At 45.3% G+C, this 25,480-nt stretch overlaps 1 protein-coding gene across 1 annotated transcript in view; it reads left to right on the plus strand.

Moving 5' to 3' along the window:
- The first annotated feature begins 424 nt into the window (after positions 1 to 424).
- LOC126267621 (uncharacterized) overlaps positions 425 to 25,480 on the plus strand; it is a 90,734-nt gene continuing 65,678 nt past the window's right edge. Inside the window, exon 1 of the mRNA XM_049972919.1 lies at positions 425 to 544. Within this exon, the coding sequence (XP_049828876.1) occupies positions 433 to 544 (112 nt within the window). The 5' untranslated portion in view covers positions 425 to 432. The remainder of the gene's footprint in view (positions 545 to 25,480) is intronic.

A 25,480-nucleotide genomic window follows, 5' to 3' on the forward strand; every position in this document is an offset into this window, starting at 1 on the left:
GGCCAGCGTACATCAGAACACCACAAACTGTTCAGAAATACAAAGCTTTCAACTGTCTCGTTTCCATCAGTTTGACAGAAATTGCGTAAATGGTCTACTGAATATGTGGCTATCTTCTCACTGTGTGCTTAAGTAACGTAGGAGAGAGCGGCTAGTTACTGCGAAACGATCATAAATCGCGGAAGTTGCCGCCCTGCCCATTCGCTGAAGTCTCCCGGCAGCAGGATGCTGCCCCACCGTGTGGAACCACAGACTCAGTATCCGCGAAGTTCCGGAGAAGGTCCGGCTCCTGGACGAGAGTGGTGGAAAGAGGGGGGGGGGGCAGGAGGGGGGGGGGCAGTTCGGTGTAAGTGAAAGTGGTGCGCGGCACGGTGGCCGCCTCCGCCGCCGTCGCTGCCGTCTCAGGCACTCGCAACAGCTCGCCCGTGCGAGATGGTCACCCCGAAACCAAGCAGGTGGGCAGCCCGCCCGCAACAGCTGCTGCTGCCATCGCTCGCCGTCTTCACCGCCGCCGCCTCCGTGCTAACTGCTGCCGCTGGTGCAGGTATGTGCGAGACGTATGCCAGCTTGCAACCTGCGACATAGGGCGCTCTGGAGCAAAAATCTTGAATGTCTGGAGTTCTGCAAGACATCATCACCTCCTGCACTTTTGTACTACGGATTTTCGTATCCTATCGTACCAACGTAGGCATGGTTGTAGTTGGACTTCTAGATGCACGTCAAGCTCAATATCATACCCACTGTAAGTAGACTTACGTTTCTGCTATTGTACACAGTTGCTATGTTGTAGAAACTGATGTACACGCAGTTGTTTGTTTCTCTGTATCAAATGCCGCTGACGATGGGTTATAATCCCGAATACTGGTTTGGCTGATAAATATTTCAAGTGCAGCTCCTGGTGTGTAGAAGATGTCCTTCAATTACTCTGGAGTGTTGTCGATTCTTCATTCAAACAGTCGGGACGAGTTTTAATATTTATGGACATCTAACCCTGTGGCAATTGTAGACAAATTAATGAGCATCGTGAATCTCATAGAAAAGGCATCAGAATACATCTCCTACTGACGGATGTGTTTATTCCAGATACATGAGTTAATAACTCAAGCACAGTACGGATCAGCAACATTAAAAACAAACAAACGAGAGATATGGATTATTATGTACATTAAATAAATACGTCAGACACCAGATAAATGAGATTTAGCAACTTCCAAACAATGCTATCACAAACAGTCATAAAGGAAGCATAATTAGCCGCGTGGTCAGATTACGAAACTGAACACACTGGAATCCGAAGTAACAGAGATTCTTTAAAGGTAATCATGGTCCCCCTTGGTTGTAAAAATATTTATTCATAAAATAAAATGTTATGAGTACATACTTTTACTTTCTGTGGTGACAATGATGTCCTCTAAAACTGCTTACATGATAGTGAACCAGATGTTAATATACAGGGTGGTTGGACATTCCCGTTACAAACTTCTAGGACTTGTAGTGGGGAGTGAGTACATAATATTTTGAATAGGAATACATGTCCGGAAACGTACCATTTTCGTGCTACAGCCGTTTGGAAACATACACTCCTGGAAATTGAAATAAGAACACCGTGAATTCATTGTCCCAGGAAGGGGAAACTTTATTGACACATTCCTGGGGTCAGATACATCACATGATCACACTGACAGAACCACAGGCACATAGACACGGGCAACAGAGCATGCACAATGTCGGCACTAGTACAGTGTATATCCACCTTTCGCAGCAATGCAGGCTGCTATTCTCCCATGGAGACGATCGTAGAGATGCTGGATGTAGTCCTGTGGAACGGCTTGCCATGCCATTTCCACCTGGCGCCTCAGTTGGACCAGCGTTCGTGCTGGACGTGCAGACAGCGTCAGACGACGCTTCATCCAGTCCCAAACATGCTCAATGGGGGACAAATCCGGAGATCTTGCTGGCCAGGGTAGTTGACTTACACCTTCTAGAGCACGTTGGGTGGCACGGGATACATGCGGACGTGCATTGTCCTCTTGGAACAGCAAGTTCCCTTGCCGGTCTAGGAATGGTAGAACGATGGGTTCGATGACGGTTTGGATGTACCGTGCACTATTCAGTGTCCCCTCAACGATCACCAGAGGTGTACGGCCAGTGTAGGAGATCGCTCCCCACACCATGATGCCGGGTGTTGGCCCTGTGTGCCTCGGTCGTATGCAGTCCTGATTATGGCGCTCACCTGCACGGCGCCAAACACGCATACGACCATCATTGGCACCAAGGCAGAAGCGACTCTCATCGCTGAAGACGACACGTCTCCATTCGTCCCTCCATTCACGCCTGTCGCGACACCACTGTAGGCGGGCTGCACGATGTTGGGGCGTGAGCGGAAGACGGCCTAACGGAGTGTGGGACCGTAGCCCAGCTTCATGGAGACGGTTGCGAATGGTCCTCGCCGATACCCCAGGAGCAACAGTGTCCCTAATTTGCTGGGAAGTGGCGGTGCGGTCCCCTACGGCACTCCGTAGGATCCTACGGTCTTGGCGTGCATCCGTGCGTCGCTGCGGTCCGGTCCCAGATCGACGGGCACGTGCACCTTCCGCCGACCACTGGCGACAACATCGATGTACTGTGGAGACCTCACGCCCCACGTGTTGAGCAATTCGGCGGTACGTCCACCCGGCCTCCCGCATGCCCACTATACGCCCTCGCTCAAAGTCCGTCAACTGCACATACGGTTCACGTCCACGCTGTCGCGGCATGCTAGCAGTGTTAAAGACTGCGATGGAGCTCCGTATGCCACGGCAAACTGGCTGACACTGACGGCGGCGGTGCACAAATGCTGCGCAGCTAGCTCCATTCGACGGCCAACACCGCGGTTCCTGGTGTGTCCGCTGTGCCGTGCGTGTGATCATTGCTTGTACAGCCCTCTCGCAGTGTCCGGAGCAAGTATGGTGCGTCTGACACACCGGTGTCAATGTGTTCTTTTTTCGATTTCCAGGAGTGTATTTGCTAGGTAGGTTTGCAACAGGATAGTCATAGTGACGGGTGCTTACGTCAGATCGGCTGATGTCATTTAACATCCTATCCTACCTCACTGACGTGGTTGAGCCTCATTCACGCGTCTGTCAGTGGTTGAGTACAAGTTGGCAGAAAACACCGACATGATCTTCCTGAATGGCGAAGCTCACGGCAATGCAAGAGCTGCTCGTCTCCTTTATCAAGATGGTTCTCCACAACTTCAGACTACATCGCGTACCTTTTTCGTCACAATGACGCAGCGGTTTCGAGACAGGGTATCTTCACCAGCAGCAGGCGTGACTGTGGCGCTCCAGGGAGGCCCCAAACGCCCGGACTGGAAGGGGCGTTAGTGCATCACGTTGATGAGAACCCGTCAGCAAGTACACGATCAGCCTCATTGTCTATTAATGAGTGGAACTGTAAAACAAGTGATTTACTGGATCACGCCCAGTCAATTACCTGTGAAAATGATAGCATAAGCAACACGTTTTCAAATGGTCGTACCGCGGAAATAGTAAGTTTCTGAACATGGGTTCCTATTCAAAATGTTATGTACTCATTCCCCATTACAAGTCGTAGAAGTTTGTAACGGGAATTTCCGACCACCCTGTAGATTCAACTGGAGATCCTACGATCCAGTGAGAGATGAAGCTTGGCATGACCTAGTGGAGGGTGAAGGGGTGCGGGACGTTCAGCTAAAACTTGTACGGCTCCTTTTTGACGGCGCCTCACTATGCGGTGCGGTCGGCGCTAATTGGTATCGAGTTACAAGTCGCTCCTTCCAAACACCGTACCCGAGGGAGCTGGACCATTGATGTCCGGCACTGAAAAAGAAATGTAGCGTTCGCGACGCGGAAGAAGCACTGTGTTTCGTCGCCCACTCTCTCAAGGAATTTCGTAAGACGTTCTCACCGAGCGAGATCGGTGCAGAGGATAGCACGCTGGGCTCTCATACGACAGGACGACGGTACAAACCCGGGTCGGCCCATCCTGGTTTATATTTTCCGTGGTTTCCCTAAATCTCTCCAGGCAAACGCCGGGATGGATCCTATGGAAGGGCATGGCCGATTTCCTTTCCCATCCTTGACACGAATGACCTCGATATCGAAAAGACGTTAAAACCAGTCTTCCTTCCTTCAAGAAGTGCTCCTCTGTTAAATCAGTTGACCGATACGAACGGCACGACTTCTTCTTCAGCTAGCCTACCCTGGGTAGTCCTAGGTACTGAAACGGTTGCCATTATTGAGACAGTCCGTGAAAACTGGACAAGAAGGCTGTCTTGAATGAAATGTTCGTTGTAACTTTTAATTAATGGTGATTGCTGTCTGTAATTATTACGTATACATGCCCGTCGTGAAATATTACGCCCAGTTTTCTTAAATATGGTTGTCTATGTATCCTTCGTACTTGGTTAGCTAGGCAATTAAAATCAAACAAATCGTATTAATGAATTTTAGTACAAAAAGTAAATGACAATACCTAACTTTTACAATCACACAGATGTGTCGCAAGCAAAGGGCGACGTACAAAATAAGCAATCGTCTTCGGTATAAACAATCACAAGTCTGAGCTACATAGACAGTACAAGCGAAGCAACGAGGTTTGACGCTTCTCTGCAAGTCGCTAGTCTTCAAGTCAACTTAATTGAGGAGTCGCCTCTTCACATAGGGGCCGCTGCTGCCGCGTTGTCGTCCTGGAGATGGGTCGGTCAGCGAGCGATTGGCTGACGTCTTCTCACAGCCGTCTCTTCTCTATTGTTTCCGACTGGTGTACCGGCGCTTGACTTTACACCGTGACACTGATAACGTTACTAACTCTCCTTGCTCTGGCAGTGTATATAAATCAGAGATAACAATTAAACGTAATTACTTCATAAAAATTCTAACTACTACGAAATTTCTCATTGCATCAGTACATTAGAATTATATGTCGCAAGCCATCTGGAACATCCCAGTCTTTGGCCTGAGCATAAGTGGTGATATGACAATACCGAGCTAAATGACGCAATCATTAAGACACTGGCCTAGTTTGAGGGAGGATAGGTTTCCACATCTCCTGGCCCAAGAGTTCCGTGATTTTCCCAGACCACTTTATCTCATTCTTGGTTGTACCTTAAAAAGGCGGTAATCAATCTACCTTTCATATAATTTTTATATACACTACTGGCCATTAAAATTGCTACACCACGTAGATGACGTGCTACAGACGCGAAATTTAACCGACAGGAAGAAGATGCTGTGATATTCAAATGATTAGCTTTTCAGAACATTCACACAAGGTTGGCACCGGCGGCGACACCTACAACGTGCTGACACGAGGAAAGTTTCCAACCGATTCCTCATACATAAACAGCAGTTACCGGCGTCGCCTGGCGAAACTTTGTTGTGATGCCTCGTGTAAGGAGGACAAATGCGTTCCATCACGTTTCCGACTTTAATAAAGGTCGGATTGTAGCATATCACGGTTGCGGTTTGTCGTATCGCGACATTGCTGCTCGCACGTCGAGTTCCAATGACTGTTAGCAGAATATGGAATCGGTGGGTTCAGGAGAGTAATACGGAACGCCGTGCTGTATCCCAACGGCCTCGTATCACTAGCAGTCGAGATTATAGGCATCTTATACGCATGGCTGTAACGGATCGTGCAGCCACGTCTCGATCCCTGAGTCAACAGATGGGGACGTTTGGAAGACAACAACATTCTGCACGAACAGTTCGACGACGTTTGCAGCAGCATGGACTATCAGCTCGGAGACCATAGCTGCGGTTACCCTTGATGCTGCATCACAAACAGGAGCGCCTGCGATGGTGTACTCAATGACGAACCTGGGTGCACGAATGGCAAAACGTCAGTTTTTCGGATGAATCCAGGTTCTGTTTACAGAATCATGATGGTCGCATCCGTCTTTGGTGACATCGCGGTGAACGCACATTGGAAGCGTGTATTCATCATCGCCATACTGGCGTATCACCCGGCGTGATGGTACGTAGTGCCATTGGTTACACGTCTCGGTCACCTCTTGTTCGCATTGACGGCACTTTGAACAGTGGACGTTACATTTCAGATGTATTACGACCCGTGGTTCTACCCTTCATTCGATCCCTGCGAAACCCTACATTTCTGCAGGATAATGCACGACCACATGTTTCAGGTCCTGTACGGGTCTTTCTGGATACAGAAAATGTTCGACTGCTGCCCTGGCCAGCACATTCTCCAGATCTGTCACCAATTGAAAACGTCTGGTCAATGGTGGCCCAGCAAGTGGCTCGTCACAACACGCCAGTTATTACTCTTGATGAACTGTGGTATCGTGTTGAAGCTCCACTGGCAGCTGTACCTGTACACGCCATCCAAGCTCTGACTCAATGCCCCGGCTTATCAAGGCCGTTATTACGACCAGAGATGGTCGTTCTGGGTACTGATTTCTCAGGATCTAAGCACCCAAATTGCGTGAAAATGTAATCATATGGCAGTTCTAGTATATTTGTCCAATGAATACCCGTTTATCAACTGCTTTTCTTCTTGGTGTAGCAATTTTAACGGCCAGTAGTGTAATTTCGTGGTTTTATCAGGTCGGCAGAGCGTCTTTCCTCTGCCTGCGTTCTCTCATATTTTTACGTGCCAGATAGGAAGACGGCGCTAAGAATCGAAATTGAGTGCGTTTTATTCTCTTTTTTACGACGTTTTATGTTCAACACACCATGTACCTGTAACCACCTGTCTTAAGCGTGCTCGATTGTTAGAGTGAATGAATGTGGGTGCGATTACAAAGACGTGCAGCAGAAGCTTGGGGAAGCTGTTTGGGTGTAGCCCCGGAAGCCGGCCCGTCGCGCCGGTCGGTCGCTGCCTTCGATCGCCCAAGCGAAAGGCACAAACCACGCCGTGACCTGCTCAGTGAGCGTGGGCGGCAAATCAGAGCCGGCGGACGAAGCGCTTGGCCGTGGTTGCGGTTCAGACAACGCTTCAACGCGCTGGCGGTTGGTTGCGCTTTGGGCACCACTCCTATCCTTCGTTCATCGTAAGAATAAACCTGATGTAAGAAAAACACAAACGCGATGATTCGTCAGCAGCCGTAGAACACGTACACTAGTGTCAGCCCCAGATCTACCGGGGCAATAAACTGATAGTGGCGACGCCCCTCTCGAAGGTTTGAGATAGGACTTAAAATTTTAAACATGTCAATATTTCAAAAAATTAACTTCTCATGGATTAACTTCTCATTGTTGGGATCCACAGTCATCCAATATTTCTTAAAAGACATCACAGTCGCCGTTGACATTATGAAATATTTATTATTATTTATTTATTTCTGAAGGTGACAGGGGTAAAATACAGAGAGCGAAAGGCTATTTACAATTTGTACAGAAACCAGAAGGCAATTATAAGAGTCGAGGGACATGAAAGGGAAGCAGTGGTTGGGAAGGGAGTGAGACAGGGTTGTAGCCTCTCCGCGATGATATTCAGTCTGTATATTGAGCAAGCAGTGAAGGAAACAAAAGAAAAGTTCGGAGTAAGTATTAAAGTCCATGGAGAAGAAATAAAAACTTTGAGGTTCACCGATGACATTGTAATTCTGTCAGAGACAGCAAAGGACTTGGAAGAGCAGTTGAACGGAATGGATAGTGTCTTGAAAGGAGGATATAAGATGAATATCAACAAAAGCAAAACGAGGATAATGGAATGTAGTCGAATTAAGTCGGGTGATGTTGAGGGTATTAGATTAGGAAATGAGACACTTGAAGTAGTAAAGGAGTATTGCTATTTGGGGAGCAAAATAACTGATGATGGTCGAAGTAGAGAGGATATAATATGTAGACTCGCAATGCCAAGGAAAGCGTTTCTGAAGAAGAGAAATTTACCTACGTCGAGTATAGATTTAAATGTCAGGAAGTCGTTTCTGAAAGTATGGAGTGTATGGAAGTGAAACATGGATGATAAATAGTTTGGACAAGAAGACGATAGAAGCTTTCGAAATGTGGTGCTACAGAAGAATGCTGAAGATTAGATGGGTAGATCACATAACTAATGAGGAGGTATTGAATAGAATTGGGGAGAAGAGAAATCTGTGGCACAACTTGACTAGAAGAAGGGCTCGGTTGGTAGGACATGTTCTGAAGCATCAAGGGATCATCAGTTTAGTAATGGAGGGCAGCGAGGAGGGCAAAACTCGTAGAGGGAGACCAAGAGATGAATACACTAAGCAGATTCAGAAGGATGTGGGTTTGCAATAAGTACTGGGAGATGAAGTAGCTTGTACAGGATAGAGTAGCATGGAGAGCTGCATCAAACCAGTCTCTGTACTGAAGACAACAACAACAACAACAATAGGAAACTTTGTCAAATGTCGCCTTTCGTCAAAGAAATATGATCATATCTAGGTTCAAAAATGGTTCAAATGGCTCTGAGCACTATGGGACTTAACATCTGTGGCCATCAGTCCCCTAGAACTTAGAACTAATTAAACCTAACTAACCTAAGGACATCACACACATCCATGCCTGAGGCAGGATTCGAACCTGCGACCGTAGCAGTCGTGCGGTTGCGGACTGAGCGCCTGAACCGCTAGACCACCGCGACCGGCGATCATATCTAGGGGTTTGCCGTAGATTTGGTCATAAAAGTCATTCGCCTTCTGTTCACAACAGTGTGAAATGTAATCACTTGGAGCGCTGGCATCGCTACAGCTATTTGACGTCTGTAGTGTGTTTGTAAACATGGCTGCAAAGTTTAGTTGTGTGTCCCTTGGACTCCTTATAATAACCTTGTTTTGACAGGGTTGAGGGAGTGAGCAAGGGACACAATGTATGCTACTAATCGTGTGCTGGAGGGTTATGTTGCATGTGACTGTAATTCCACAATCACAGCTACAGCCATCAACCTCTGCATCGGGAAACACCAATGCAGTTTTTCAGGAAGCCGGAATAGAGGACGACACGCTACAATAAAAATTTCTTAGCTCTCCATTTCCCTTTGTTTATTTTTGAACTCTGGATGCCTTACGGCAAGTTGAAAAAGAGATAGTGAGAGAGGGTGTATTTACACGTACGTATCATAAACCTTTTATCTCAAAAATATTCCTCTCATTCCTATTATTCAACAAATTAATGAACTGCGTATTTCTGCAATTACAATGACACTGTTCTCAGCTACACGTCCATATTACCACACATTGCTAATAGTCTTAACCTGACACCGACTGCTGCAGACAACATGTCCTTCCTCCGTGGCTTTCGATCCAGCTCTGATCTTACAGCCGAACCACTTCGCCCGTCATCCAAGTTAGACGCGATCCGAAGATCACCGAAGTGTTTCGTCTGGCTTTTTGTTTAGCAGTTGTTTATTATTCTGCTGGTTGTTAATATTTGTGAAATAATGTAATGATAGCACACTACTGAGAGATGTTGTAACTTGAAATGCAAGCAAATACGCTGTTTAGTATGTCTAATATTAATAACAGAGGATTATCATTTTGGCGAGGAACTTCCGAATGCAGCAGCCAATCGCGGAGAAGGACCACAGTTAGGTGGGCTTTCTTACGATACTCGTACCTAGCAAAACTTCGGTACCTCACACCACATTACGTCCTCTTGCAACCGCTGCCTTCTCAACTGCTCTAAGAAGACCTTCTTGTACCTGAATATTATGGCTGCAAATCCAGAAATATTAAAGACACAGGTTAGAAAGTGTTTCACCCCTTTCGTACTTCTCATTAATTTTGTAATAGTTGGAACACTAATTTTATTAATTCCATATTCAAAAACAGAAATAGTTGTCAACGCACATATAGTGCACTAAACATTCATTTATCTTCAGATATTCCTCCTCCAGTGCTTTATAAATCGCTTGGCTCGTTTCTAGAATTATTTTGGTTGATGTGCGCTGTGGTATTCGAGTGCTGTATAGTAATTTAGAGAACCTCTCTCCTGTAGCAAGAAATCACAGTGTTGTTGTGAATCCGTCTTCTGCACTTGTAGGATCACTCAAGCGAGTTTTCTGCTTTGTAATATTAGGAGCCACTTTACTGAGAAAATACTGAAATGCAGTCTCTTTCATTCGTGAGTGATTTATACAAGACGACGTCCTCCACTTGCAGCTCTCGTAACACATTTTTATAAATGCCTTTATTATCTCGACGTAAGACCCACGACTTCACCCAAGTATGTTTTCCCTTTTTTTCCGCCGCTTCTCTTCCAAATGCAAACATAATGCAATTGTGGTAGACGCAACTGCAGCGAATAATAACCAGTCATTGTGGTCCGCCATCTTGAACTTGACGAAAGATGTGACGACAGTTTAACATCCCTTTTTAGCGCCACGTCAAAGATCTTTGTCGTAGAAATTTGACGAATATTTGATCATATTTTTACGGGCCTAAGGCCCGGGCCGTAGAGAGGTGCACGCACAACGTGAGGACGCAGCAGAAGAGCAGGCCGTCGAGTGCGGCAGAAGCTGAGCATCTCACTCACTCACTCTGTTAACAGCTACAAGATTCTCCTCCACACGTAGCGCACCTGTTGTCCGCATTCTCGTCGTGTGTCAGCTGTTGCCTCAGACTGCTCCCTGCATCTACTGAGCTTCCAAAAGGAATGCGCGCGTGAGGCCTCCGTTCACTTTCCTTGTTCGCGTAAAACCGTTTAATGATAATGATTCAGTTAAGTGTAACCTAACGCTTTATGATACCGGTCATCTGGACTACGTGGGAGTAAGTATAAGAAAGAAATAAGGAAGAAGATAAACGAATCGCATTACACAAAGTTAGTCATTATTATATGTATTTATTTCGTATGTATCTTCACTATAAACTTTGAACATAAACGATGTAATTTGTTCATCACTTCAATACCGACCTGTTTGTAAAGGCGCTAGCTGCCACTGAACAGAGCCTTCTACGGAACTAAAACACTCCTTTAATATTTCTTTCGTAAGAAAATATTCGTTCCTCTGCACCTACATGTAGCAGACGAGACAAGCTGGTTAGTAATTCGTGGTCCCATGTCCTCCTCAGCGAGATCACTATGTAATGTTTCCAGTTCCCGAATAACTACGCAGTAGACATATAGGCGCAGCTATTGCATCTTCAGCCCCAGTTTAAAGGATCTCTTGAACACATGAAACCTGTATGTCTGCACACTAAATGCCTTGTCTGACGAGCACGAGAAAGTCTTTCTTTTCCTCATGGCCAGTGACTTTACGAAGGTACGAATCTGGGGGGAGGGGGGGAGGTGAAATCGGGGGTGGCAACCTCAAGGGGCACGGAATTCATATTCTTGAAGAAAAAAACCTTGTTTCACAAAGCGCCTAGCATCCAACACACATTGGTCTGTCGATTATTTATATGATTTTAAACGCATCCCTGTTGGGTTTTTAATATTTTTGAACACATTATAAGTTAATTTCTGAACGAATCTTAAGTCGATTTTTGACTGTGTGCATAGTGTACGTGATGCGTCTGCCAGGGGACTCCCCGTTCCGCCGTTCCGGAAAGACTTTATGGCCTATGAAAACGTAAAGAGTTCAAACTCGCTTCAAAGGAAGTGCTTCACGTTGCAGGATACGTAGAATCATCCCAATCCGTTTTTTCATAATACTGAATTTGACAAAAATGTTTGGTCTCAGTGTATCTGTCATCGAACCCACGTTTATAGAAAGAAAGACATCTATAATGTGTAATACAGCCATTAACACTGGCGAGCTGTGCTCTTTATAATTGATATAACGGAACAGATTATTCTCACTGTGACGTGTTTCCCACCAACAGCGCCAACGTCACTGTAATTCTGCCGTTTCCCTTCAAACTCTTTGAGTGCAGCGCCACGCGCTTAACTGCGGAGACCCTGCTGCTCTGTCTGCGGCGTGCGGTGTGTCGTTCCTCCCCCTCCAAGCAATTTAATAAATAAAATAATTTAAAAAATAGAAATAAAAACCAAGAAAAGGCGACACAATCAATCAGAGCAGACGCGCGAAAGGTATGCGTTCCTGTTCCCGCCCCGGTCCAGCATGAAGTCTAACCTAGTAGGAAAAATCAGAGCTTTGTTTTTTTATATATAGCATCGCAGAAATAGCTGCCACAAAACGCATTTGTCAACATCGTCAGTGGTCTACAGTACTTACTACCGAACGCTTTCTGTTTCCAGTGGAAAACGTAAGGGGAGCACGTGTCGAAGAAAGTTAAAATTTTGAAACGGATTATTGCGTTTGAGAATATTAACTTCTTCTTCAGCATTAGGAAACGGAGCGTTAGGCTCATAAATATTCCATAATATTAAAGTCCGTATAATAGAAAAGTCACTGAATGTGGAACATACACAAATAAACTCACCCAAGGGATACACTTCGAGTTTGATCACCTTTGAATATGTTGTAGTGTAGAGTAAAATAAGAAACTTTTTTTACGTACGCATACGGCCTTTAAGAGGCGAAACAGCCACTTGAAAAAAATGAGTTCAATACACTAAGGCAAGAAAACGACGCACCAAGAAGGAGTTATGCAAATTGGTCACAAATTGATATTCATACACTTAACGTTGGAAAAAGCAAAACTATAACTTTGCCTGCAAAGGGATCGATGTGTGACGCTGCAGCACAATTTCACCACGCGGATGCGTGTACAGCTATATTTCTTGCTTATTTGTGACAAACACATGTTTTGAATATCACTTCGTAATATATGGCTGAATTAGGTGTTAAGGATGCTACGTATTTTGCTATTAGTCACCTGTAGAAATGAAAAGTAAAATAAAGGGAGGGAGAGGGGATTTCGAAAAAAACATACTTTTCGACAAATCTGGATGCACCGTTGCAGAGTACATTAAAAGCCACAGAACTTCCATTTGAAGCTTTTATTAATATGTTACCGCTTCAATGTTATTCATTCAGAAATGTGGGACTCAGTTTTTTTTGAAGGAGTGTTACACCATCTTATCGACCGTATGGGCATATATAAAAAAAATGTGTCTTATTTCGCACTCCACTGCACCATATTCAAAGCCGGTCAAAATAAAAGTGCATCCCTTGAGTAGATTTACTAGTTAGTGTTAGCATTTTATTTCTATTTATTTTGGGGGGTTCGTCGAAACATAGTCCTATTTGCTTGAACTTCGCGCGGGCGGCGCCTGCGCGTGTATGCACGCACGCACGCACGCACACACACACACACACACACACACACACACACACACACATCCACGCGCGCGCACACACACACACACACACACACACACACACACACACATTGTCCTTACCCTTCTCCGCCCATGCAGCACCTCCATTCTTTTTCCCGTAGTCAGTAAATTTATGGACCCTGGTACTTCAGCTGTGTTGATAGGTCAGCTTCGTCAGTCAACGCCATAGGATGGGCACTAGAGAATCGCCGAGTTGATCTAAACCGCACATTCTCATAGTGCCAGCGGCAATGCGACCTGTAGGTAGCTCTGTGCAACTACGCAGGTTTAAACGTCCAGCGGTTCGCTGGAATCAACTCTAGGCTCGCAGCAACAAATAACCAATCCAACAGAATAATACCCTCATGGGCACTATACGAGACTAACTTGCGCACATAACTGAACGTATTCCTCAGGAGAGCTCGCCTACAGCGCGCTACCTGTAACCTCATACTTTTTTTATGTTCACATACACCACATATGCTGTGTGGTGTTGGCTAATCCGTTGTGTATGCACAAGACACCGATAAGAAAAGAAATCATCGTGCCATTCTAGACCATAGATAATAGAGACCACACATGACATCACTATATTGTGACGAACATCTGTATCAGCATCCATTAGAGGCGAATTTCGGAGCATCGTTCAGCTTATCTTTCTCTTAATTGTAAACATTTCTTTATTACATTGCTGTTATAATATTTTGCTAGCACCGAAATATTTTTGAAAGGAAATGATATTACGTTCCACAGACAATGTTGTTTAAAAATCCAGATTAGGTCAGTGATTTTACAGGCTAAAGCTACGGAATGGCCTTCTGTTAGAGTACTAATTCGGGCCCAAATAATAAGAATTTAATGATAAGAGTCATTACACATCTCGCACATAGTTGGTCCTTTGCCCTGAAGCCGGCCGTTGTGGCCGAGCGGTTCTAAGCGCTTCCGAGCTTCTGCTGCGGTCGCAGGTTCTAATCCTGCCTTGGGCATGGATGTGTGTGATGTTCTTAGGTTAATTAGGGTTAATTAGTTCTAAGTCTAGGGGACTGATGACCTCGAATGTTAAGTCCCATAGTGCTTAGAGCCTTCTGAACCATTTTTTGACCTGAAACTCTTTGATTAACGAAGAACTGAAACGACAGACTGTTAATATCGAACTGACTGCATGACTTTCCTTTATAATCATTTTCCAATGTATTATGCTTCTTACTTCAACATTATTTCGCTATTGGATTATTAAGCAAAAGTCATTTTCATAAACGCCAAAACACAAACCCCTATTTTGTGCACAAACCGAACATTACGAATAAAAATGGATGTTACTTTTCGTAACTGTATAATAAATGATTCCACACGTACTGTTGGGGAATGGTAAGAAAACTTAACACTTCCTGCCGAACTGATATTTCGTATTTTCCTCTTCTGGAAGCGATGAACTAAATGACTCACAATGAAGCGAAAACAGCAGTTCCCTAAGAATACTGTCGTCTGTACAAAGGAACAACTCTCATACGATGTTACAAACTATTTGTCACCCTTTCGCCTGGCCAAATGACAAAAACGACCACCGTCCTATTAATGTCACGCGTTTCGAAGAAATAAGGTTAAGTGTACAATTACGTATCTCATACTAATATTAAAAGTTGTTCAGTTGTTAAAATCAATGCATCATATCAGTCACACATGAGAAAAATTGTAAATGACAGCTCAGAAATCGGCATTTTGCGCTCCGTCACCAGACTTAGACTTCGGTTTCAGACTTCAACACAGCAGATAGGCCTGTGCTTTCTGCATGTATATGTTCTGGCCTGTCATCCGCCTGAGGTGGTGTGGTCGAATCAAGGGAACTTTGAAACAGTATGGCTGCGCGGGAAACGAAGGGTCTCCGCATTCATTCCAAGGCCATTGTTTCATTGCTGAGTTCATCTTCGTGACAACATAAGCTAAATGGCGTTTTGTTAGGTGCTCTTCTTTCACTAGGGGTATCGTGGTGTTATATTTTGCAGCAAAAAGTTAAACATTTAGCAGTCGCATTAGAGACATACCTGACTACCATCGAATACTAAACATGATTCATTAATTATCCTCTGAACCGCATTACTGTAGAAAAAGAATCAGTGTTTACATGTAGGCAGTTTTATCGTATTTTACGCAAATTCTTTAAGAGTCCGTCGGACTGTCTCCACAGCGTGTTCACTATTATACGTACAAACGAAAGGGGCGCGAGTAGAGAAAAATTAAACGAGTAAACAGATCCGTTAAACAGATTCTGCAAGAAATGGTTAGCCCGTTACGACGTATTACAATTGAATACATGAGAAACTTACGAGTCCTCGAGGATCGAAACTGCAGATACACTGATCAGCCAGAACATTACAACCACCGACCCACTGGTTTCATTGTGCTGTACCCGTTTCATTTGTACCTATAATAGTGGGACAACCTGCAGAAGTGAGGAAGATTTCGCATTGTTTGCTTTCGTTCTGTCCAGCGGATCACACAAACTGCTCGAAGTCTGACCCAAAAGAGGGCCTGCGTGAGGTTAGCAAGCGCGCAGCGCTGGCGCCTGGTTTTTTGGATGCGTCACGTCCGCAGAACGGGACTCGATCATCGCTGTGCACCACCTAGCGTCGTGTCAAAGCTCATATGTCAAATATTTATGCCAAAGAAATCTGACGGTGTAATAGAGAACTTTGTCAAATTTACGCCACCTTTCTTCCACCGATTCCCATACACGTTCCCCGACCACATCTGTTAAAATTTGTTACGGGCCATACCGACCCGTTTCGATCCTAGCATAGCGTTTCCAAATTCTTTCGATGCCTGTCGTCAGGTCTGCTTGGTAAGGATAGCGAGCACATTTTTATCGCCGCTTTTTGGCCGATAGTAAACAGTCTAGTAGTTCAAACTTAATTTACGAATTTCGGGTACAGTCCGTCGTCAGAACAGCAGATAAGAGAACTTGTAGCAGAGTATTGTGTCAAATTATTTCAATCTTATCAGTTCAGAACTAATGTTAAGACTGAAAACATTTGACGTGAATTGTTTTAAGTCCTTTTCTCTGATTTTCTGAAAATGCACTGCGCTCGAAAGGAGCAGAAAAAAGTTTGAGCAACAAGTGAACTCTTTGTTATTAGCTCCCAAAAGACAGCGATAGAGAAGTACTCAGTATTCATAGTATGATGGTCGTCGGGCACCTATGAGATCTCACGTTCAAGTTAAAATGCACTTGACAGGACTACAAACGTTGTAACAATACTCTGAAACTGGTCTTACGACTGTTATGAACGCAGTTTCTGTTGCAGATCATCTTCTCTTTCACAGAACCCTTCAAAAAAAAAAAAAACTAGTTCTTGTGTTCGCATTACCAAATACTGAATTTACTTCGTCATCCAACTTTGTTTCGCTATTTGGTATTATCCCTGAACACCTAAACAATGTGGCGTCCTCATAATGCTCATCAGCAGTCTCCTAATAGGACAGTGTAGGACACATTTGCTGTCGTCATTACGTAGCATCTACCCAGCTGTCATTAATACCACCGAATGAGACTCTTACGCAAGGCTTTTCTGCATTTCCTTAAGGTCACCCGACGACGCCAGTTTTCTGCTGACGGCAGCACCGTTAGCGACCTGCTGATCAATTAATTTTGTTTCTGGAGAACACCCGCCGCGCAGTATATCGTACTGTACTCTACCAGCTGCGAGACCGCTCACATGTACCCGTGAGGTCACTAAAGCTCCTTTCGCGGCAAACGTAAATGCTGCCCGTTGTGATCTCTAAGGCCCCAAAAGTGGCAATTTGCTGAATCGCCGTACAAGACTTTTGTTTCATCAAACACAAATTTACTTTTATTTTCGACTATCTATATCCACATACATACTCGGCAAATCACATTTAAGTGCTTGGCAGAGGGTTAATCGAACCACCTCCACAATTCTCAGATATTCCTATCTGGTATAGCGCGCGGAAACTCGCTTCCGTTTTACCTTGTCGTCGGTGGGAGCTAATCTACCGTACACGATGGCTGCACCAACATTCCCCTTGGGCTCACCTTCCTCGTCACTAGCCTTTCGCTGCTTTCTGGTTTTTTTTCCGTAGCAGACGGAAGTACTGAGTTCCACTGCCGAGACGTCCGACCGCGCACAACCATTGCGGGGCAGGCAATGTGGCCGCGTAACGTAGTGTGGCCAACGATCTCGGAGCAACCTGGGAAGAAAGTTAGCGCGCCTGGTTTGGTAAGAAACGTGATATGGCGCAAGAAGCAGAGAGGCAGTGCGATCGGTACTGCAGTCTGAATCGTACTTCTAATAGCATGTTCCTAATTCCTTGGCAAGAATAAATATATCTGAACTTGATGTAAAAAAGGGGAAATTTTGTTGCGAATAAGACTCTAGTGAAGAAATCAATACTGCTTGCTTTCGCTGTAGATGTCTATCTCTTTCACTTCGTGTCATCTTACAAGATATTTTTCTGTAATGATGCATTGGAAATCGATGAATTATTTATTCCGCAGCAATTTCTTCCAATAATGCTATTAAGGCTAACGATACGATTTTCGCCCGCATCTCGTGGTCGTGCGGTAGCGTTCTCGCTTCCCACGCCCAGGTTCCCGGGTTCGATTCCCGGCAGAGTCAGGGATTTTCTCTACCTCGTGAAGGCTGGGTGTTGTGTGATGTCCTTAGGTTAGTTAGGTTTAAGTAGTTCTAAGTTCTAGGGGACTGATGACCTAAGATGTTAAGTCCCATAGTGCTCAGAGCCATTTTTTTATACGATTTTCACGTTACACATTTACACGCATGTACAGGGTGTTACAAAAAGGTACTGCCAAACTTTCAGGAAACATTCCTCACACACAAATAAAGAAAAGATGTTATCTGGACATGTGTCCGGAAAAGCTTAGTTTCCATGTTAGAGCTCATTTTAGTTCAGTATGTACTGTACTTCCTCGATTCACCACCAGTTGGCCCAATTGAAGGAAGGTAATGTTGACTTCGGTGCTTGTGTTGTAATGCGACTCATTGCTCTATACCACTAGCATCAAGCACATCAGTACGTAGCATCAACAGGTTAGTGTCCATAACGAACGTGGTTTTGCAGTCAGTGCTATGTTTACAAATGTGGAGTTGGCAGATGCCCATTTGATGTATGGATTAGCACGGGGCAATAGCTGTGGGGCGGTACGTTTGTATCGAGACAGATTTCCAAAACGAAGGTGTCCCGACAGGAAGACGTTCGAAGCAATTGATCGGCGTGTTAGGGAGCACGGAACATTCCAGCGTATGACTCGCGACTGGCGAAGACCTAGAACGACGAGGACACCTGCAACGGACGAGGCAATTCTTCGTGCAGTTGACGATAACCCTAATGTCAGCGTCAAAGAAGTTACTGTTGCACAAGGTAACGTTGACCAAGTCACTGTATGGAGAGTGCTACGTGAGAACCAGTTGTTTCCGTACCATGTACAGCGTGTGCAGGCACTATCAGCAGCTGATTGGCCTCCACGGGTATACTTCTGTGAATGGTTCATCCAACAATGTGTCAATCCTCATTTCAGTGCAAATGTTCTCTTTACGGATGAGGCTTCATTCCAACGTGATCAAATAGTAAATTTTCACAATCAACATGTGTGGGCTGACAAGAAAGCGGGGCGTGCCGGCCGGTAGTTGTATGACGTAAAAACCGCGGCCACGCAGCTGCAGGCGCCACGGTGTGGGCATTGACTATACCACAATAGGTTTGTGTAAGCACCAGAAAAGCCATTGCAAATGTGAAATGCTGGTACTTCTAACCGGTGTAACCGCCAGAATGTTTAATACAAGCATCCAAACGTGCATGCATTATGTCGTACAAGTGCCGGATATCAGTTTGTAGGATGGAGTTCCATGCCTGTTGCAGGTGATCCGTCAATACACAGGGCCGGGTGGCCGCAACGGTCGCAGGTTCGAATCCTGCCTCGGGCATGGACGTGAGTGATGTCTTTAGGTTAGTTAGGTTTAAGTAGTTCTAAGTTCTAGGAGACTGATGACCTCAGATGTTAAGTCCCATAGTGCTCACAGCCATCTGAACCATTTTTGAATACACAGGGACGGTCTGCGCTGTTTGTGTATGACGCTGGAGTTTTCAGCCGATGGTGTCCATATGTATTCGATTGGAGACAGATGTGGTGATCCTGCAGCCCTAGGCAACATGTCGACACTCTTTAAAGCATGCTGAGGAACAACAGCAGTATATGAATGAGCGTTGTCCGGTTGCAAAATACCCAGTGGAATGGTGTTCACGAATGGCAGCACAACAGATCTAAACACCAGATTGAGGTACAAGTTTTTAGTCAGGGTGCGTGGCATAACCACGAGAGTGCTCCCGCTGTCACACGAAATCGCACCCCAGACCGTAACTCCAGATGTAGGTCGAGTGTGTCTAGCTCGCAGACAGGCTGGTTGCAGGCCCTCGAATGGCCTCCTTCTAATCAACACACGGCCGTCACTGGCACCGAGGCAGAGCCAGCGTTCATGAGAAAACACAACAAACCTCCACCGTGCCAACCAATGATCTCTACATCTACACCTACATCCATACTCCGCAAGCCATCTGACGGTGTGTGGCGGAGGGTACTTTGAGTACCTCTAACGGTTCTCCCTTCTATTCCAGACTCGTATTGTTCGTGGAAAGGAGGATTGTCGGTATTCCTCTGTGTGGGCTCTAATCTCTCTGATTTTATCCTCATGGTCTCTTTGCGAGGAGGGAACAATATACTGCTTGACTCCTCGGTAAAGGTATGTTCTCGAAACTTCATCAAAAGCCCGTACCGAGCTATTGAGCGTCTCTCCTGCAGAGTCTTCCACCGGCGTTTATCTATCATCTCCGTAACGCTTTCGGGATTACTAAATCATCCTGTAACGAAGCGCGCTGCTCTCCGTGGATCTTCTCTATCTCTTCTATCAACCTTATCTGGTACGGATCCCACACTGCTGAGCAGTATTCAAGCAGTGGGCGAACAAGCGTACTGTAACCTACTTCCTTTGTTTTCGGATTGCATTTCCTTAGGATTCTTCCAATGAATCTCGGTCTAGCATCTGCCTTGCCGACGATCAACTTTATATGATAATTCCATTTTAAATCAATCCTAATGCGTACTCCTAGATAATTTATGGAATTAACTGCCTCCAGTTGCTGGCCTGTTATATTATAGCTAAATGATAAGGGATCTTTCTTTCTACGTATTCGCAGCACATTACATTTGTCTACATTTAGATTCAATTGCCATTCCCTGTACCATGCGTCAATTCGTTGCAGTTCCTTCTGAATTTCAGTACAATTTTGCATTGTTACAACCTCTCGATATACTACAGCATCATCCGCAAACAGCCTCACTAAGCTTCCGATGTTATCCACAAGGTCATTTACATATATTGTGAATAGCAACGGTCCTACGACACTCCCCTGCGGCACACCTGAAATCACTCTTACTTCGGAAGACTTCTCTCCATTGAGAATGACATGCTGCGTTCTGTTATCTAGGAACTCTTCAATCCAATCACACAATTGGTCTGATAGTCCATATGCTCTTACTTTGTTCATTAAACGACTGTGGGGAACTGTATCGAACGCCTTGCGGAAGTCAAGAAACACGGCATCTACCTGGGAACCCGTGCCTATGGCCCTCTGAGTCTCGTGGACGAAGAGCGCGAGCTGGGTTTCACCGATCGTCTTTTTCGAAACCCATGCTGATTCCTACAGAGTAGATTCCTAGTCTCCAGAAAAGTCATTATACTCGTACATAATACGTGTTCCAAAATTCTGCAACTGATAGACGTTAGAGACATAGGTCTATAGTTCTGCACATCTGTTCGACGTCCCATCTTAAGAACGGGGATGACCTGTACCCTTTTCCAATCCTTTGGAACGCTATGCTCTTCTAGAGACCTATGGTACATCGCTGCAAGAAGGGGGGCAAGTTCCTTCACGTACTCTGTATAAAATCGAACTGGTATCCCATCAGGTCCAGCGGCCTTTCCTCTTTTGAGCTATTTTAATTGTTTCTCTATCCCTCTGTCGTCTATTTCGATATCTCCCATTTTGTCATCTGTGCGACAATCTAGAGAAGGAACTACAATGCAGTCTTCCTTTGTAAAACAGCTTTGGAAAAAGACATTTAGTATTTCGGCCTTTAGTCTGTCATCCTCTGTTTCAGTACCATTTTGGTCACAGAGTGTCTGGACATTTTGTTTTGGCCGCTTTGACATAAGACCAAAATGATCTCTCGCTTGACACCACTGTAACAGCAAGTGGTGGTGGTTTGGGTCAGTGAAGTGCACGCTGCATGGCGTCTGGCTCGCAGCAGTCCTTGAAGTGCTCAATTTGTAACATTTCGTCGAGTCACTGTGTTGCCAACTGCTGCTGCAGATGCCGGAGCGATACGCCGAATATGAACGCGGCCGTTCTTGCAACCATACATTCCCGTGACCACTGCTACCAGCAGCCATGTACAGAAGATACATTCCTTCCATGTCTTTCTGCAGCACACTAGAAGGAACATCCAGCTTCTCGTAGCCTAACGATGTCGTTCAAATTCAGTGAGGTGTTGATTAATTAATGAGCCTGTGGCATTGGTGGCCGGGAGACCCCTCGCGGGACGGTTCGGCCGCCGCTCCACAAGTTCTTTAACGCCACTACGGCGACTTGCGAGTGAATGAGGATGAAAGAAACAAAACACCCAGTCATCTCGAGGCAGGGAAAATCCCTCAACCCGCCGTGTATCGAACCCGGGACCCCGTGCGCGGGAAGCGAGACGCTACCGCAAGACCACGAGCCGCGGACGAAGTGCTGGTAATGGCGGATTTGTCGCCTTAAAGGTATTGTTGACTAACAACTCTCAGCGTCCAATCTCAAAGGCAGCTAACGCTCACACCCGATACAGCGTGTATTTAAAGCAAACCTGATCTGCATCCTCACAATGGCGTTGATGGCCGCACTCTTGTACTCTCTGGTGTTGCGATTCTTTTCCTTCAGTGTATTATACATATTATGTCAATATTGTTTCGGTATCTTTACTCTCTTTCAAATTCTGAAGGTGGCAGGGGTTTTCCAATTTGTACAGAAACCAGATGGCAGTTATAAGAGTCGCCGGACATGAAAGGAAAGCAGTGGTAGGGAAGGGAGTGAGACAGGGTCGTAGCCTCTCAACGATGCTATTCAATCTGTATATTGAGCAAGCAGTACAGGAAACAAAAGAAAAGTTCGGAGTAGGTATTAAAATCCATGGAGAAGAAATAAAAACTTTGAGGTTCGCCGATGACATTTTAATTCTGTCAGAGACACCAAAGGACTTGGAAGAGCAGTTGAACGGAATGGACACTGTTTTAAAAGGAGGGTATAAGATCAACATCAACAGAAGCAAAACGAGGATAATGGAATGTAGTCGAATTAAGTCACGTGATGCTGAGGGAATTAGATTAGGAAATGAGACACTTCAAGTAGTAAAGGAGTTTTGCTATTTGGGGGGCAAAATAGCTGATGATCCAAAGTAGAGAGGATATAAAATGTAGACTGGCAATGGCAAGGAAAGCGTTTCTAAAGAAGAGAAATTTGTTAACGTCGAGTACTGCTTTAAGTGTCAGAAAGTGGTTTCCGAAAGTATTTGTATGGAGTGTAGCCATGTATGGAAGTGAAACATGGACGATAAATAGTTTAGACAAGAAGAGAATAGAAGCTTTCGAAATGTGGTGCTACAGAAGAATGCTGAAGATCTAATGGTTAGATCATATAACTAATTAGGAGGTATTGAATAGAATTGGGGAGAAGAGGAGTTTGTGGCACAACTTGACAAGAAGAAGGGATCGGTTGGTAGGACATGTTCTGAGGCATCAAGGGATCACCAATTTAGTACTGGACGGCAGCGTGGAGGGTAAAAATCGTAGAAGGAGACCAAGAGAGAATACACTAAGCAGATTCAGAAGTACGTAGGCTGCAGTAGGTACTGGAAGATGAAGAGGCTTGTGCAGGATAATCATGGAGAGCTGCATCAAACCAGTCTCAGGACTGAAGACCACAACAACAACATCTTTACTGAACAAAAGGCATGAAATTTAAGTACTTGTTTTGAATAAAACAAGGCATTGCGCACAGAAATGGATATCATTTCTAACAAAAGCTAATTAAAAATTTCGCACGTATTCTTGAGGAAGCGTCGGAAAATTCAGCCTCTCTTGTCTCACTGGTATTTCGTTTTCTTCTACTGTGGAAGCAGTGAGCTAAATGACTTGCAGAGCGACAGAAACAGGAATTCAGTCGGGGACTGTAATTCCGTCGTCTGTAAAAGGAAAAAAGTGTCAGTACAGTGTTTCAAAATATTTGTTACCATTTCAACAGGACAAAAAGTCTCTGTCGGTCTGTTTGAAAAAAAAATGGTTCAAATGGGACTTAAGTTCTAAGGTGATCAGTCCCGTAAAACTTAGGACTACTGAAACCTAACTAACCTAAGGATATCACACACATCCATGCCCGAGGCAGGATTCCAACCTGCGACCGTAGCGGTCTCGCGGCTTCCAGACTGTAGCGCCTAGAACCGGTCGGGCACCCCGGCCGGCTGGTCTGTTTGAAATTAAGGATAATTTACTAATTTCTAGTGTAAACTTCACGTTATTAACTACAAATGCAACAGTTCAAATACGAGAAACGTTACAGGATTTATTTATCTCACAATCGAGATTTCGACGTGTGAACCATTCTCAAGTTATAAGTCGACATAAACAGCTTCACTGTGGGAAGAACAACGTCACCGAATCGAGCCATATTTACATTTGTCGGTTCTCGCGTAGCCGGGCGCGGTAGCATAGCGATACAGAAAGTGCCTGACGAATCCCAGCGGGCCACGGGTTTATCAGTCTGCCTTTAAACAAACCTTCCCGTCTCAGTGAGTTGGGGATTCGCCACGAACGACACATGGTTCGCGTTGGACATCAATCTGCAGTTCCACTTTCCTCATAACAATAACTGGGGTACCTTAGGGCGACCCCAATTGAAAGACCTGTGCCAAGCCTCTGAAGCAGACGGAGTTGTTATTACTGTACTTCATCTGTACAATAATGAACAGGGTTCCTGTTCGCTCGTATTTCACAGCGCTCACACGGTACTTCCTGCAGACTTCATGGTAAACAGTGCAGCCTCGTTAGCAGGGCGCCTGCGTCACCTGTAAAGAAGCCCAGTAACCTTCGTGGTGTCACGGTACATGCTGCCGTTTCCGAAACACTGTACCGCCAGGGGCCCGAGTGGCCACAAAATAAGTAGAGTAATTCCTTCCTGTTTATAAGCTAAGAATTTTACCTTACCTGTCACGGTTTGGTTCCTACAAATGGTAGCAAAAAATCACGACTATATTATTAAATTAAAAGTGTGAAGCCACATTTACTATGTACGAGGTGTGATAGTAAGAATTTGTAGACTGCCAAATAACATTGCAAATTCAATTAAAGTTCATCCGTCGGCCGTTGTGGCCGAGCGGTTCTAGGCGCTTCAGTCTGGAACGGCGCGACCTCCACGGTCGCAGGTTCGAATCCTGCCTCGGGCATGGATGTGTTTGGTGTCCTTGGGTTAGTTAGGTTTAAGTAGTTCTAAGTTCTAGGGGACTGATGACCTCAGATGTTAAGTCCCATAGTACTCAGAGCCATTTGAACCATTTTTTTTAAAAAGTTCATCCGATTACACGTATTTTTCCCATTATATCAACTGTAATATAAATAGCAAAGAAATTGTGCTAGAAATGAAAAAAACTGACGAACGGGATTCGATCAATCGACCCACCGGTCCCGGGGACCTGAACGCTAACCACTTTGCTGCCGCAGCTTCTTACTAAAAGTGGCCTCGCACAGGTATATATACACTCCTGGAAATGGAAAAAAGAACACATTGACACCGGTGTGTCAGACCCACCATACTTGCACCGGACACTGCGAGAAGGCTGTACAAGCAATGATCACACGCACGGCACAGCGGACACACCAGGAACCGCGGTGTTGGCCGTCGAATGGCGCCAGCTGCGCACCATTTGTGCACCGCCGCCGTCAGTGTCAGCCAGTTTGCCGTGGCATACGGAGCTCCATCGTAGTCATTAACACTGGTAGCATGACGCGACAGCGTGGACGTGAACCGTATGTGCAGTTGACGGACTTTGAGCGAGGGCGTATAGTGGGCATGCGGGAGGCCGGGTGGACGTACCGCCGAATTGCTCAACACGTGGGGCGTGAGGTCTCCACAGTACATCGATGTTGTCGCCAGTGGTCGGCGGAAGGTGCACGTGCCCGCCGACC

This window comes from Schistocerca gregaria, chromosome 4, assembly GCF_023897955.1.
Source record: "Schistocerca gregaria isolate iqSchGreg1 chromosome 4, iqSchGreg1.2, whole genome shotgun sequence".
Taxonomy (NCBI): Eukaryota; Metazoa; Arthropoda; class Insecta; order Orthoptera; family Acrididae; genus Schistocerca; species Schistocerca gregaria.